General features: G+C 40.2%; 1 protein-coding gene across 1 annotated transcript in view; it reads left to right on the forward strand.

Moving 5' to 3' along the window:
* Positions 1-17,827, forward strand: part of SCAPER (S-phase cyclin A associated protein in the ER) — a gene marked incomplete in the record, with an annotated part of 368,987 nt that overhangs the window by 74,434 nt on the left and 276,726 nt on the right. The window contains 2 exon segments of the mRNA XM_034784768.1: positions 14,919-15,019; positions 16,212-16,328. Coding sequence (XP_034640659.1) covers positions 14,919-15,019; positions 16,212-16,328 — 218 coding nt within the window.

A 17,827-nucleotide genomic window follows, 5' to 3' on the forward strand; every position in this document is an offset into this window, starting at 1 on the left:
TGGTTTCACAGTTGTGGTTCTCCACACCCAAAGCTCTGCCCTCACTCCCTGCAAGGCATATCTTGACTTCTGTCAGCCAAAGTGCTCTGGCTGAATGCAGCTTGCATTTCATGGTGCAGAGCGAGGCATTCACTCAGGTAGCTGGCGTCAGCCCACTTAGGGCTTTGTAACTGAGGATTAGGCTCTTGACTTGCACTCAGAACTGGATATGCAAACAGGGTTGAGCATGAAGCACTGGTGTGAGACCTTGTCAACAGTTCTTCTTGCTTAGTAGATGAGCCTCTGCATGCCTTAATTTAAGGGTGGCCTTGGTCAGTCTCAGGTGTAGCGCATAGCACATTACAGTAGATCCATATTTGACAGAATAAGGTGTATGATAAAACTTTGTACCCATTTCTCATTTTACAGACTACATCATCCCATTGGCAACATCCTATCCTGTTTATGTTGTGTTATATTGTGCCTTGTAATACATATCATGTACAAGGGCCTGTGTTTGTTTTCTAACTCCAGAGGTGAGATCCTCTTCCCCATTCCAGTTTTATTCTGCTATTTAAAAGGGCTGAGTTGGTGTAAAGGGTCTCTAAAAGCCCTGTATTCATCTAGAATAGGTTTCCCTTGGTCAGAAAATGTGGAGGAGCGTCATAAAACTGCCTTCAGAGGAGCCTCTGTGGGTATACACTGCACTTATGTACCCTCGGCTGGCCTGTGCCAGCTGACTTGGGCTTGCGGGGCTAGGGCTAAGGGGCTGTTTAATTGCATTGTAATCTGAGGTTTGGAACCCTTCCACCTCGCAGGGTCCTAGAGCTTGGGATCCAGCCCGAGCCCAAACGTTAACATCTACACTCCAGCTAAACAGTCCCTTAGCCTGAGTCAGCTGGCATGGGCCAGCTGCAGGCTTTTAATTGCAGTGTAGACATGCCCTGTAAAGCCCTGGTATTGGGGCCAGGATGGGCATGTTGGAAATGGGGCCTCAGCACACAGCACTGTAGTGATTTCAGGCAGTACTGTGGCTTATAGGCAACTAGGGAGACTGCCGTAATTTAGGCTGTCTTCCAGGTGCTGCTTAAGCCAGGGGTGGGCAAACATTTTGGCCCAAGGGCCACATCTGGGTGGGGAAATTGCATGCAGGGCCATGAGTGTAGGCCTGGGGCAGGGAGTTGGGGTGCAGGAGGGAGTGCAGTGTGCAGGAATGGGCTCAGGGCAAGGGGGTTGGAGTGCAGGAGGGGGTTCAGGGCAGGGGTGCAGGGAGGAGTGCGGGGGGGGCTCAGGGCAGGGGGTTGGGGTACAGGAGCGGTGCAGGGTGTGGCAGGGGGCTCAGGGCAAGGGGTTGGTGTGCAGGAGGGGTGCGGGGTACGGCAGGGAGCTCAGGGCAGGAGGTAGGGGTGCAGAAGAATTGCGGCAGGGGGTTGGCATGCAGGAGGGGTGTGGCGGGGGCTCAGGGCAGGGGATTGGGGTGCAGGAGAGGTGCGTGGTGTGGCAGGGCCTCAGGGCAGGGGGTTAGGTGCAGGGTGCGGCAGGGGGCTCAGGGCAGGGAGTTGGGGTGCGGGGTGCAGGAGGGATTTGGGGTGCGGGCTCCGGCCCAGCGCCGCTTACATAGAGCAGCTCCGGGGTGGCAGCAGCACACAGCGGGGCTAAGGCAGGCTCGTCCCTGCAGCCCCTGGGGGTGGGAGGGACAGAGGGCTCCGCACACTGCCCTTGCCTGTGGGTACGTCCTCCAAAGCTCTCATTGGCCAAGGTTCCCTGTTCCCGGCCAATGGGAGCTGTGAGGGGCAGTGCCTGCAGGTGAGGGCAGTGTGTGGAGCCCTCTGCCTCCCTGCCCCAGGGGCCTCAGGGACGTGGTGCCAGCCGCTTCCGGGAGTGGTGCGGGGCCCGCGGCACCACAGGGGTGGCAATCCCGCAGGCCGAATCCGGTTTGCCCACCCCGGCTTAAGCCCTCAGAGCAATCTAGGATTGGGAGGATGTAAAGGTGGATTAAAGCCACTTTAGGCCATTGCCGCCTGGGCTATGAGTTCTATGCTATCTAGAGGCAAAAGTCAGACTCTTACCCCACCTCTGCTTCCGAGGACAAAATGTCAGCAACAGAATATTGCATTGCAAGATTTATGCAGGTTGAGTGCTAGTGAAATAATCTTATTATCCCCTCCCTTCATTTACAGCGGTATTGTGGCCCTGTTGGTCCTAGGATATTAGAGAGACAAGGTGAGTGAGGTAATAGCTTTTATTGACCATCTTCTGTTGGGGAGAGAGACAAGCTTTCAAGATATACAGAGCAGACCGGAGGAAACCCCCTTAGCTCAGAACTTGTCTCTTTCATCAATAGAAGTTGGTCCAATATAAGATATTATCTCATCCACCTTCCTTCTCTTTTTATTCCCTGCATAGACATGAGCAGTTGTATGCATCTCATTTTTTTGTTTTCAAACATGCCTAAAACAACTAGTTAGCTGTCATTTATTAAATGTCTCAATCCAATTGTAAATAATATGTGAATGAAATTGTCAGAAACTAGAAAATTAATATTTAAGAATGTTAAACCTTCCTAAAGGTGGTAACTCACAGTGAGCAAATCCCATCATAACTCTTTTGCGCAGGGCAGTGCTAGAAATCAATAGAGATCACTTTTCTGTATAAGCGGTGACAAAGTCACAAAAAAATAAAAGGTTGAAGTCCGAAAGAAAAATATAAAAAGCTGGTGAAAGCAAACAAAGGCTGACAATGGCAAGAGTGAAGCTTAGAACTCCTCTGGGCTTTAAAATACAGAGTAGAAGTAATAGTAAAATTAAGAAATAAAGGCAAAAGATCCCAAGAAATTATTTCTCTGTCATGCAAAATAGTGAGCACTTTTAGTGCCACAGAGAAGGACTCCACTTGTTGTTCACGTAAATAAGAACTGATGGTTGGTGCACTTCATATATTCTCTGGTGCGTGACTGCTTCCCCAAGGGCAAAAGGCTTAATGGAAGATATTTTAAAGTGCTTAAAAGGAAGACTCTTGTCTGAAAGTATGATACCTCAGGGCTTTAGTTCAAATACAGAATCTACCTTTCAGAGAACAATTACAGGTAGATAATTTACCCTCTACATGCCTGACTGACCATATTCTTCTGAATCTAGTCTGTTTACTTGGTTAAGCACATATATGTTTTTCTAAACATATACTATTCAGCCTTTACTTCAATCTTTACTAAAAAAGTTAATTGTGACCAGATGCTTAACGCAATTAATATTAACAACAAGGGAGAAGGCTCTAGGAAAAGAACAGGTTAAAAAATACTTAGGTAAGTTAGATGTGTTCAGGTCAGCAGGGCCCGACAAAATTCACCCCAAGGTACTTAAGGAAGTAGCTGAAGCAATCTTTGAGCAATTAACAATTATCTTCGAGAACTCATGAAGGATGGGTGAGGTCCTGGAGGACTGGAGAAGGGCAAACATAGTACCTATTTTCAAAAAGGGGAAAAAGGAGGACCTAGAGAATTTAGACCAGTCAGCCTAACTTGGATACCCAGAAAGATACTCGAACAAATTATTAAACAGTCAATTTGTTCAAACCTGGAGGATAATAAGGTGATAAGTAATAGCCAAGATTGGTTTGGCATGACATGTAGATGACAAATCCATCTAGTTTCCATCTTTGACAAAGTAACTGGCCTTCTGGATGGGGAGAAGCAGTAGACTTGATGTAGCTGGACTTCAGTGACTGACGCTTTTGACTCTGTTCTGCATGAGATTCTAATAAGCAGCCTCTGGAAATATGGCATAGATGAAATTAGGTAGGAGCAAAACTGGTTGAAAGACCATACTCAAAGAGTATTTATCAATGGTTCATGTTTCCTTTGGCCCCTCAGGGGTCAGTCCTGGTTCCAGTACCATTCAGTATTTCATCATAACTTGAATGATGGGGAGGAGAGTATGCTTATACAATTTGCGAATGAAGTCAAGCTGAGAGTGGTTGCAAGCCCTTTGGAGGACAGGATTAGAATTCAGGATGATCTTGATAAAGTGGAGAATTGGTCTGAAATCAACAAGATGAAATTTAATAAAGACAAGTGCAAAGTACCACATTTAGGAGGGAAAAATCAAATGCACAAATATATAATAGGGAATAACTGGCTAGACAGCAGTATTGCACAAAAAGATTGGGGGATTATCGTGGATCACAAATTGAATATGAGGCAAGAAGTTTGCTTCTGCTTCAAAAATAGCAGATGTTATTCTGATATGTATTAACAGAAATGTCATATGTAAGGCAGGGAAATAATAGTTCCACTTTATTTGGCACCGATGAGGCCTCAGCTGGAGTACTGTGTCCAGTTTTGGGCACTGCACTTTAAGAAAGATATGAACAAATTGGAGAGAGTCAAGAGGAGAATAACAAAAAAATATGAGGTTTGGAAAATATGACTATGAGGAAAGGGTGAAAGCTTTAGGCATGTTCAGCTGAAGAAGAGAAGGCTGGGGTGGATGTGAGGGAAGGGCATGAAAACAGTCTTCAAATATGTAAAAGGTGATCAATACGGAGGATGGAAATCAATTATTCTCCATGTCCATTGAGGGTAGGACAAGAAATAATTGGCTTGTTTTAACAAGGGAGATTCAGGTTAGATATTAGGAAGAGCTTTCAAATTATACAGATAGTTAAGCTCTAGAACAGGTTACGTAAGGAGGTTGTGGAATCCCTATCATTGGAAGATTTTAGGAATAGGTTAGACAAACACCTCTCAGACCTAGCTATATTTAATCCTGCCTCAACACAAGGAGATGGACTAGGTGATCTTTAAATCCCTTGTAGCCCTACATTTCTCTGATTCTGTGAACCTGATAGAGCTATTTCAGTGTGTCCTGTAAATATGATTTTAATACAATAGTGTAGATTGCCCCATTCTGTAGAACCACCGTAATTTATTTAAGTACTTATTTGCACAATGCACAGTCGACTTGTGGAACTCGTTGCCAGGGGATGTTGTGAAGGCCAAAAGTATATCTGGGTTCAAAAAAGAATTCATGAAGGATAGGTCTATTCATAGCTATTAGCCAAGATAGTCAGGGAATGCAACTCCATGCACTGTGTGTTCCTAAACCTCTCTGACTGCCAGAAGCTGAGACTGGATGACGGGGATGGATCACTTGACAGTTGGCCTGTTCTGTTCATTCCCTTTGAAGCATCTGGCAGTGGCCACTGTTGGAAGGCAGAATACTGGGCAGATGGACCATTGGTCTGACTTGATATGGCTATTCTTAGGTTCTGACACACCCAGGAGAGGGTTTGTTGCAAAACAGTGCAATGTTCACTTTAAAGAGTTTTTATGAAACTGTTCCCTCACAGTGGTAGAGATTTGCAAACACACAGATTTTGGAGCAACATCCTTGCCGAAGTCAACACATCCTAAGGATCTTGAGAGAAGAGATCCCCTTTTTGGTGGAGACAGGAACTGTCCTTCAAGGATAACTGTTGCTTCTCTGTCTGTCTTACCCCTGGGCAACATAGCCTTATTAGGAGCCATGCTGCCATTGATCGCATCCCACAGCAGCTATGCAGTAGCATCAGCGTATCCTGCTCCAGTTCCACACCTTGTACTCTGTAGAGTCACGAGCAGAAAATCTTCTGAGATAAGGGAGGTGGAACTTCTTCCTCTCCCCACATATGGTCTCCTCTTTTTATAGGTTCTGGGGTGGAGCAACTGAGCCATCATGCATTGTCATTGTATAAAAATAGTTCTTGGATGACTCTGATTTGGTGGTAAAGCTATTTTTTCCAATTGTTTAACTAGTCATTAAATGTGGCTTTAGATATTTTTCTATTTTGCTTATCAAAATAATTCTAATAATGGACAGTGTTGCAATAGAAAAGACTAGGCATTATAAGAATTGCAGCTGGAAGATTTGATCATCTCTGTGGCTCATATAGTCTCTCTTGGTGTACTGTAACCTCCCATGAATATACAGTGACACTGCAGTGTTGATAGACAGGTAATCTGTAGTAATTCTGCTGGATTGTTTAAACAATAACTTTAAAAATTATATTTTAGGAGTCTAGAGATTAAAAAGACCACTCTGGTCTTCTGAATTTTTAAAGTATATTTTAAGATGAAAATCAATTTTTATAATTAAAATCTATATTAATGGTGGAAATATCTTTAATTTCACTCATATGCTTACTTGGTAACACTTCGTACTTGCCTGATGTGTCTAGAGAAGGAATCTAGTGGTTTAAAACTATTAATTATACACCTCTACCCCGATATAACGCTGTCCTTGGGAGCCAAAAAATCTTACCGGGTTATAGGTGAAACCACGTTATATCGAACGTGCTTTGATCTGCCGGAGTATGCAGCCCAGCCCCCCCGGAGTTCTCCTTTACCACGTTATAGCCGAATTCGTGTTATATCGGGTCGCATTATATCGGGGTAGAGGTGTATAAAAAAAGAGTTATCTTATTGTACTAGACAGACAAATCACTGCCTGCAGTTGAGAAGTCACACAAAGTCTGCCAGGTCTGAGGGACTAAAGGACATTGATGATGATAAACAAAAGCAGCACTTGTGTTGACTCATATTTTGTTGTCTTGTTTTTCTTACCTATTTAGTTTGAAAGCAATTTGAGCAGAGAATGTATTGTTAGCTAAGTTTGTGAAGTGTCATTTATATTTACAATGCTGTATAAGTGTTTTGTAAAAATAATATTAAATAAGGAAATATAATATCTGGTAATTGTTCCTCTAGCCCAGGAGTTCTCAAACTGGGGGTCAGGACCCCTCACGGGGTGGTGAGGTTATTATATGGGGGGTTGCAAGCTGTCAGCCTCTACCCCAAACCCCGCTTTGCCTCCAGCATTTATAATGATGTTAAATATACAAAAAATGATTTTTAATTTATGACGGGGATTGCACTCAGAGGTTGCTATGTGAAAGGGGTCACCAGTACACAAGTTTGAGAATTTAACACGGCTCTAGCCTTTGTGTTACTTATTTTTATTTTTAAATTGTCCTCTGAAAATAAACAATTGTTATTAAGAAAAGCTTTCATATAGATTTTATTAAAATAATCTTAATTTATTATTTTGAATATTTGTATTTTAATTTGGGAAATTTGTCACTATTTTTTCATATTTTTCCCTATACTGAAAAAAATCAAGTGGATACATCATGCAGTGTTATAAATGTTTTAATTGTGCTAAAGGTCAAATTACAATACAAGATTTATACTTGTTAAAGAAAATAAAACCTGACCCTATTACCAACATTTAACACCTTTGGATTAATCCAGGATAGCTTGAAAATGTGTGTGTTTGTTTTTGAAGTTATACATATGGGATTTATTCAATCTTATGATTTGGAGTACTTGGTTATTGATTACATTGTCACTGTGGATAATGTTTAGTGCTTCCAAATGGGATTGAGCTCTGGTGAGTGGTTGTGGTTGAAATTGCAGACGAAAGGGTTGTGGTAAGGATGCAAACAGTGGAAATGTGTGTAAGAAGATCAGCTGTTGTGTATATTTCCTCCTGGCTTTGGATGCTGCCTAAGGCAGTATCTCAGGAACTCTTGCTAATGGTTTGGAGCTGAGGTATTTGAAACCACAAATGTATGTATTGATACTGTTTTGATGCTTCATGCTTAAGAATACAGTGACAAATTGGTTAAATTACCTCTAAAAGAAGCAGGGTTTGTCAAGTTTAAACATAGTCTTATTTAATTTAAATTAGTCTGTCCACTGGTTTAGTGATCACAGAATTGGTGGATATAAGACCAAATAGGAAACAAAAATGAAATGCTAAATTGTGTAGATACTTGCTATATTATAGTCCCCGCACATTCAAGTTAAATATTGATGTTTCCATGTATTTTATATCTGTTTTATTTTATTATTTAGCATTCTCTAGCCCAACAGAAGAGTAGCCCTCTAACCCTTTGTAGAACATGACATACTCCCCAATCCATAACGAATGGTCTGTGCTGCTTTCCTGTGAAGTTTGGAGATGGTCCCAGTCACATTGCCATGAACTCTGACTGACTAAGATTTACCCCTAATTTCCATCCACCAGACTTTATGCCTCTGGCACAGGAACACATTTGAAAGTTAGCTTGTCCCAGTTTGCTGTGTTCCAAGTTGCTCCTAAAGTGACATTTTTGCAGATGTGAGTACATGAAGTGAATATGTATTTTCTGATTCAGCCTGTCTCAACCTTCTTAATGATAATAATAATTAATAGTAGTAATTTCATCCAATGATCTTAAAGTATTTTCACCTATCTCCTGAAGTAGGTCAGTATTATTATCCCCACTTTACATATGAGTAAATCTGGGCACAGACAGGTAAGGTTACACAGTGAGTCAGTGGCAGAACTGGAAATGAAATCTGGAGTCCTATTCATCAGTCCTGTGTATTACCCACCAGATCATCCTTCAGCACAAATATTTGTACTTGAAATATTTTCTTTCTTCCCTTTTGCTCTCTTATTCCCAATCTCACTCTGCCCTTCCTTATTTAATATTTGGAAAACAAAGAAAATAAATTGCATACAAATATATTGGCGCTAAGAGCAATTAGGCTAGTGGTCGAGGTTTTCCTGAACTCAGTGAATGGGTAATTTGTATTGACTCTCAGATACAGTATGACAGCCAAGTATTATCTAAACAGACACCGTGTTCTTCTGATGCCCATCATCAGGATGGGTTCATTTATTTTCCATTTCTTCATACCAGCTACAAGTTTAGGGTTCTTCCATCTTAGTTTTTAGGGCCCATTACATATATTTCGATTAGTTTGACAACCCAAAAACCACTGGGTCTTGAATTGATTTCTTACAGGAGTTGAACCTCTAGAAGAATGTTTATTACACTCCACCTTCTAAAAGAAACAATCTGGAAGTTCTATGGCTGATCCTCCTTACACTATTCAGAAAGACAAAGTGATTCTGAAACATCACCCCAAAGCCTAGTAAGACGGTCGTAGATTTTCATATTAGCAAATATATAACTCTCTCGTGCTGTGTTATTCACCAGTCTCATCATCTACCAATGAAATGAGGTTTCATAGGTTAGATATTTAAAAAGTTTTTAATACTGTTTGGAAAAAGCTCAGCCTTATTTGTAAATTTTCCTTTTTTTTCTTCCTTGTGGAGAAATCCAAATTTCAATTCAGAGGCTTTCCAAATGGATTCTGGTTTCTATCTAGGCCTTTTTATGATCAGGCTGGAGTCTCAATACCAGATAGATTGAGGGCATTCTAAGAGACCTGTGGCTACACTGGCTGCCTCTATTAGAAATATATCTATTCTTGAAATATGTTAGGCTGCCACGTGGAGTTCACACCTGCATGAAGTATTATTCTCTTGACTCTGAATATAGATCACTTGCTCTGTTCAGTAGGGCAACACTTCAGTCTGTTTCTAAGTAAGCACTCCCTGGCCTCTTGTGATTGTGATTTTGCTGATTAGTCTCCTACACAGGTCTGCTGAGATAATTCATTAAAGCAAAATGAAGGTTGCCTAGCAATACTTGGAATTCTCAGAATATATAGGGCCAAATTCTATTCTTTTACCCCAGTGTAAACCAAGAATGACTCAGTTGAAGTCAGCGAAGCTGAATAGATGGAAAATCAGTGTGAGATTGGGTGGAGTCCCATTGCCTCTGCTGAGACACAGTCATCATCTTTCCTCAACTCCTCTTTGCAGTCCCTTAATGGATGCTTTGATGAGGAAAGAAATTGAGAACAGTTATGGGATCTTGAACATTTGGATCCTAGATTGTCACAAGTGCTCCCAGAAGCTTTAACTACTAACAGTTCAGTGGCTTATGTGCATGGTGCAAGACTGCTACAGTGGGGATTTGCAGAGGCAACATCTTTTGGAGAACTCCAGTTATTGATGTATTATATTCTTTTTCTCTCCCATCACACAGTTTTTGCCTCTTCTTTAAGGCCTCATGTTACTGTGATTTTTCATTGATGGAGAATGGTTCAATGGCACTCCATTAGATAGAGTAAGGGGATTCTCACATCCCTCCCCCACCCAATCCGCCACTAAGATTAAACACACTGCTTTGGTGACTGTCCCTGACTAGGAAGCAAGAATCCAAACCAAACCGTCTGGGTTCTTCTAAGCATTTATAATTCGGCTGTCAAAAAAGTATCTCTGCACTGAAACTTGTGCAAACTCTCAGCCTCAGGGCAATTTTTAAGCCAAATGACTAAAACAAATATCTGATTGTCCTTTTCAAAATTAAATAGAAAGACAGATGAGAAAAATACTAGGTTTTCTTGTTTTTTATGCAGGAATAACTGAAAATGGCATCTAATCTGACACATATTTAATCCAAAATATACAACATAATTACTCTGCGGAACTATCAACTGGTAGAAAAAGCTCAATGCCCATTTCCCGACCTGAGAATGAACTGAACATTTGTATGTTAACAAAGTTCTTTTCTCTGGTATGTTCTGCTGGTGGGAATGCCGGGGAAATTGTTCCATCTTGTGGTCTCCTTTGCCTCCCCCCCCCTTCCCTGCATTTTAGTGTAGGGGAGTGAAACTGAGAAGATTTGATTTCCAAGTTGACTACATTATATCTGAACAAACTAGACTCCTTTTTTCGAAAGGCATATGCAATAGGAACCAAATCATTGTAGATTTTTTTTTTTTTTTTTTAATATACAAGGGGCTGGAAAACTGATTGAGTTTCCTTCCGCTCATGGAGTTTCTTCTTTATTATTCTGTGGGAGATCCCTGTGTTTCTGTACAGCTTCTGGACCCTCATGACTCATGTACGAGCAGGAGCTGTACTTCTATGGTATCTCCTACTGTTGCTGATCCTCTCCTGCCCTGACACCTCCCATCCCATCCCTTCAGTGTATGTGTGTTGCACTCTGTGGTGGGTTAATCCATATATGTTATTTCTGGCTTGGGTAAGAGGCATTAAATTACATTACCAGTCCCTGCTTAATTTAGGGGGCATGATAGATTGGACAGCAGCCATCCCCTGGGCTGTCTATCCACACCTAAGAAGCCAGGTCCCTGCAGAGGTCCTAGGGATGTGTTTCCATGGAATCAGACAGAAAAAGAGAACACTTGTAAATTTACTGTAGATATTTTGTAAAAATAATGAGGTCTTACTAATATTAGACATCCTTCCAGTGCTCTGCCACTAAGCCGTTGCTATGAAGTGAGGAGAGGCCATTTTTGTATGTGTGAATTATAGGGTGTGAGGTTCTAATGTCTAGAGACCTGTCCAATATTTATTCAACGGCTGCCCTCTTTAATTGCCCACTGCTGAAATTAACATCACTTTTTCAACTAACTAGAGAAACACTTCAATTAAATATATATTGTTTTCATTCCAGTTCAAAAATTCCACCATATTGATACTGAGCTTGAAGGATGTTGAGGTCTTTTCATTATTTAAAAAACCTTTAAGATACAGGAAGCTGTGTGAGATCACAGGACCACACATATACTGTTTCGCGAATGCATTATGGTAAAGCTTCTCCAAGGTGTTTAGGAAAGGTGGGGACATCCATGGAAAAGATTACCATGAGCCCAAAATGTAGGAACAAGAAGCATGGATTAAAATATATATAATTTTTTTAATATGTTGTTTTATTTGAAATTAAGCTGATGATTCAGGGCTGGAGGAAGGAAATACACAAAGGTAGAAAATGAAAGCATGAAGAAGTCATTAGAATGATGCAGGGGGGAATTTTAATATTGTAGAAATTCTTCTGTTTCACATTTTCCTGTTGACATTGGTTTTAAGATCATCCCCTCAACCTGTTTTCTTAGCTTGTACTGGCCTTTAAAAATCAGTATGAGTTACACTTGACCTTGACAAATAATGGCATTTAAAATTGCCTTGACTCTAGTGCAGCAGCAGTCTACCCCATAAAGGTTCCTTTTTGTCAGCACCTTCTCAAGTGGTACAAGTTTCCACTGCTTCAGCACCATAGGGTATATCTGCTACACTCAGTACTGTAGGTGAATTAGAGAGCCAAGACCCTAGGGCCCTGTGCAGTAGTATTGTGTATCAGGAGGACAAAAGGATGGCGCCAACCGTCCTGCTGTATGCGCCAGTAACTAGAATTAATTACAAACCAATCGAATCCGTTGCAGCCAATTGGTAAACTAATTGGTAATTTTAGCTGTACATCTATATGTAGTTATCTGGATGCCTGTAACGGCGCTTTCAGAGCCACTTTTGTTCTGCTTCATCCTGCTTGACAAAATGGCCTTCATAGCTTTAGGGAGAAAGATGTGCATCAGTGAATATGGGGCCGCTCCAGCTGCTTGTCTTGTTTGTATTCCCTTGTTCGTAAAACATGACTCAGATTACAGCTGCATGGTACTGCTCTGATCATTTCTGATAAAGTGTAGCTAAACATTCCTTAAAAGAGGTTGTTTAAGCCATTTATTGTATTTTCTTTGTGCCATCTAGCTTCAGAAATATAACTCATATTTGGATTAATTCAGTTTTTAATAGGGAAAATCTCAGTAGCAGACATTTTAAAATAAATTATACTGAATTAATCTTGCTTTCTATGCTCTTACTGTTGTTAATGTTCAGCACAAGATAATATGACTGACTTAAACTGAATTAGAAACCTAGATTTTTATTAGTGAAATTGGAAGAAGAGGGCTGGCTAAAACACGTAATTTGTTCATTTCTTGTAGCAGACTTTTCTTACCAGTTACTTTGCAATGCCAATAGCCTTTTAAGAAAAATAAATAAAATGTTTTGTTTTTGTGACACTTCAGAATAAAGGTAATATGATGTTAATATAAAAGTTGTTTGATTTTTGTATATATATTTGTAAATATTTACTACAAATGCACTTTTAGACTATGTCCAATAGATGTATTTGTAGTTATCTTTCATCTTTCTATGTATATGTATATATAAAGTCTCAGTATTAAAGTTTTTTTTATTAGTATTTGTCAGAGAGTTCTTTCTTCCCTTCATTTTGGATGAAAATTACCCCTGTCCGTAGGTCCACTCCCTGGACTATACACCACTTATGTCTCAGTTAAGTCCTATTTTGAGTGTTTAAGTGGGAGATAAATGGTCCATAGGCCTTGTGCTAGTCTGATTTAGATTATATGTATAGCTATTAGTTAAAAAAAATAATGAAACAAGTAAGAGCTCATACTTAGGTAAATCTCCCACTGAAATTAGTGGGAGAATTACCTGAGTGAAGACTGCAGAATCAGGCCGTAATAGGGGAAATGGCCTTTTCAATTTCAACTGTTATCTTCTGTGTTTAAGGGCAACCTTGACATAATTAACACACTTCTAAAGCTTGAATGAATTGGAAACCAGTATGTATGATGAATCATTTTCAAAGTAAAGCTTAATAATATTTTTTGCTACTAGAAGGAAGTAAAGACTTTTAATTCTATTTTGCTCAGTGTACATGATTATTGTGCCGCTAATTTTCTTCTTTAGATGTGAGAAATTATATTAGATTCACATTAAAGGTCTGCAGTTGTCAAATGGCATTCTTTGTTACTCGTCAGCGTATACATGACTAGGTTCTATCAAATTAACAAGATCTTGCAAGACTCTGTTCATTATCAATTGAATTCCAACATACTGTGAAAGTCTGGCTTCAAGCCATGAAAGACAGTCATGGATGCAGCTTTCACTTTGTCTGACTGAAATAACTGATTTTGAATCACTTAAGAAATGTAGGTAAATTCTTGAACAATTAGATTTCATTCAACAGTATCTTTCCAAAAAGATAATAGAATCACTTATCCATACAAACAGGATGTGTAATCTGATCATTGGCTGTTATAAGGGCTAAATATATAATTATTCCAAAGCCATGAATGTGGGATTCTGTGGTTTACAATTCTTAAAGTGCAGTTATTGTGAGAAAAGTGAATGTAAACTTTACATCCCAGAGGTTCTGTGCTTAGTAGTGCTCTCAGTAACTTCACATCAAATATATTCTGTTTACAAGTCAATTGCCAATGCCATAATCTCTCCCTGTATACTTTCTGCCTCTTAAACCATCACCAGTAATATTCTGTAATTATAGTATAATTTATAATTTTGTTGATGCTGAGGTTGAGTAGAATCTTATGTGGCAATATCACATATACATTCCATAATCTAGATAGACTAGTATTGCTACACACCAGCAGGATGTTCTGTGTGCCACAATTTAGGAATTCTGTGGAAGAGGGGTTCTCTCCTGTGGGCTACAGAGCTAGGTAGAGTGCTTTTTGCCTTCCCCAACTGCTGATATCCTAGGATTCATTAGAGTGGACTCTCTCCTGCTGACTTTACAAAATGTGCAGCCGCCCTCCTAATCACTTTGCATATTACACAGCCAAGTGAATCATTAATGTTTGTGCAGTTTCCTATGCAGTTCATAAGTGTATCAAAACTCTATGCAAAATGTACTGCACATAACCAGCATGTGAATTTTAAAAGATCATAACTTGTCAAATCAAAATCAAATTTCACTGGAGCATTCAGAGACACTTGTGCTTAATGAGAGCTTTAATTTACATGCCAGATTTCAGCTTTCTGTCCTTAGCCATTTTGTTTGCAGAGATGTTCAAAAAAGATCACAAGAATTATTTATAATAGGAAAAGTATTTTAAACTCTCTTTAAAGTCTGAACTGTTTTTTGCTTAAGCCATTCAAAAGCTCCACTTTCAAGCAGGGACTGAGACTGGTAAATTTCAGCTTCAAAAGTTTGTTTCAGAAAGTTATTGGCAACTTGAAGTGGTGTCAGAATGGAAAATATTATGCAACCTTTACTAAAGCAGATTTTGCCACTTTAGCTATAATAGAGTGAAATGTGTACTGTCTGGTCAGGTTTTTTGCTGAGTTTTCTATTTCTTCCAATATTGCCTCTTTCTTTGCCTTCCTCACCCCCATAAATACAAATACCTGATGTAAGTTGTTGTTTTCCAGGAGGTTCTAATGATGCTAGATAACTATGTAAGAGATTTCAAGGCATTGATTGACTGGATACAGCTACAGGAAAAGCTAGAGAAGGCTGATGCTCAAAGCAGGTAATCAGATTTTTTTCTTTTCTTTTAATCTATTTCCTAATAGTCTCTCAGGGTGAAATTCACCCTAGTGCAGAGGTCCAGCACAAGGGCCTATGAGCCACTTAAGTCCCACTTAAGCAATATTGCCAGCTACAATCATTAAAAAATCATGAACAAAGCCATATGAAATCATGGTATTTAAAAAAAATGTACACCGCTACCTCGATATAACGTGACCCGATATAACACGAATTTGGACATTACCATAGTAAAGCAGTGCTCCGGGGGGGTTCCCTGGGTATGCTTGTTCGGCCCACACAGAAGCCTATGCTGCCATGTCTTTATTACTGTTTTTAGTCATGCTAGCTAGATTAAAGTTAGAGTGGGTATGCCAGTCTGTACTGCTATCACATCTCCTATTGCAGTGTAGACATACCCTTGGACTCCTAGGTCATTTGTGTGACTGAAAATTTTACCTTCTATCTACAAAAAAAGATCAGCCTAACTGTTTATTCGGGTTCCTGTTTTCCCAAGGAAAGCTAAATCATGCTTTCTATAAACAATTTCATAATACCCTGTTCTTCTCAGCAGCATCTGTGTAGGTGTCCCCACCTTGCAAATTCTCTTAAGTAATTATCTGAGAAGAAAAAGCTTAGAATTTAGGCTCCAATAACATCAACAATAATAATACCTCGCTCTAACATAGCAGTTTTCATCAGTAGATCTCAAAGTGCTTTGCAAAGGAGGTAAGCATCACTACCCCCATTTTACAGATGGGGAAACTGAGGCACAGAAAGGTGAAGTAACTCTCCAAAGGTCATCCAGCAGGCCAGTGGTAGAGTTGGCAATAGAATTCAGGTCTCACGAATTCTAATTCTGTGCTCTATCCACTAGGCAACATTGCCTCCCTTTAGTGACAGGCAAACAATTATTTTAAAAGTGGTTTAAAGTATTGCATTCAGATCAAGCCCATGCTTTCCCTTGCCCTATTGATTCCTCACTTGGTCCATTTTTGAATTAATCAGTAGTTGACATATTCTATATTACAACCACTGGCTGTGCCCACACTAGGCTAGTTCAGATAAAATTTCTCACTGTTGCTACATCACCAACATCCAAAACATGATTTTGTTTTACTTCAAGTTGAAATAGGAATATTCATTGAAAAATGTTGTAATGACTACTTAGGATTTATTCTCTCCTGAATTTTTAGACCTACTTCATTGGCCTGGGAAGTAAAGAAGATGTCTCCAGGACGCCATGTAATACCAAGTCCATCAACAGATAGAATCAGCGTAACATCAAATGCTCGAAGAAGTTTAAATTTTGGGTATGAAAACAAATAATAAAGACACTAAAGGAAAGCTAACTCATTTATTAAAAGGGTTCAGGGTTAAGTCGTACATAATTTTCCTTTTGCAGCTAATGTATTGTTTTGGGTGCTATTTGCTAAGCCATATTTGAACCCAAATATTGATGTATGTAAACATACAAACATGTAAACATGAGAGAGAAAAATACCTAACACATTGTATAAACAAAACAAAGCAAAAAACTATTGCTAGAAGACCTAATTTTTTTGCTTATATTTAATCAGACATTTTATTCCTCAGCATTTCAATGACCTGATGATAAAAACTAATCAATCTATTTCATGTTAACTGTTTAATAAGATTAGCAGCCATTTCCTTCAACAAAACAAAGGTCAAAATATATGTAATTGACATTTTAAAATAGCCTGTGTATGCACCTGTGTATGGCAAGCTGAGTGTGCAGGAAGTTAATGTTGATCACTAACAATTAATGTAAAATGAAATTGATTTTGATGAGCAGCAAAATTTATATTAGTCTGAAAGACAGAAAATACTTATTATAAAAATACTAAACCTCTTATTCAATTAAGTGCCAGTATGTGGAGCAAGCACACAAAAATTACATTTAAATTATTTAACTCTATTTCAGGGGAGCATTATCTTCACTAAAGCCCAAATATTGGAAAGCACTTAAGCACATTCAGTAAGTCCATTCCTATACAGGACATGCTTTAACTCCAGCCCATTGGGGCTCACTGTCAGGGCCGGCTCCAGGCACCAGCTGAGCAAGCTGGTGCTTGGGGCAGCAGATTCTATGGGGCGGCATTCTGCCCAATCCTAGGGTGGCACGGCCACTTTTTTTTTTTGTTCTGCTCCGACTGCCCTGTAGGGGGCGGCGGTGCAGAGAACCAGAGCGCCCTGCAGGGCAGTCCTCTTCCTTCCCTCCCCGCCGACCGGAGCGGAGCCCTCGCGGCAGGAGGCGGCGCAGCGGGAGGGGCTGCATGGCAGCGCCCCTGCTGTAGCCCTGGCAGCCCCCTTCTCTCTCTCTCCCGCCCCCCCCCCCCCCCCCCAGCCGGGCCCCCTGCACCCGCGCTCCGGCCGTGCCGCAGGTGGGTGTTTGGTTTTTTTGTTTGTTTGTTTTGTTTTGCTTGGGGCGGCCAAAAAGCCAGAGCTGGCCCTGCTTACTGCATGTACTTAAGTGCAGGCCAATGTAGGCCTCAATTCAGGAAAGCATCCCTTAACATTTAGACTCAAGAAGATTTTCTGCTCAGGAAATTGTGTAAGTATAGAAAGAGAGATGGGGGCAAGAATAAGAGCTTTCTATTGGTTGTCAAGAGGTGCCATTTTTTTAGAGCCACCCTTTAATCTAAGTTTCAGAGTAGCAGCCGTGTTAGTCTGTATCCGCAAAAAGAACAGGAGTACTTGTGGCACCTTAGAGACTAACAAATTTATTAGAGCATAAGATTTTGTGGACTACAGCCCACTTCTTCGGATGCATATAGAGTGGAATAAATAT

The sequence above is a fragment of the Trachemys scripta genome, chromosome 10 (assembly GCF_013100865.1).
Source record: "Trachemys scripta elegans isolate TJP31775 chromosome 10, CAS_Tse_1.0, whole genome shotgun sequence".
In the NCBI taxonomy this organism is placed as follows: Eukaryota; Metazoa; Chordata; order Testudines; family Emydidae; genus Trachemys; species Trachemys scripta.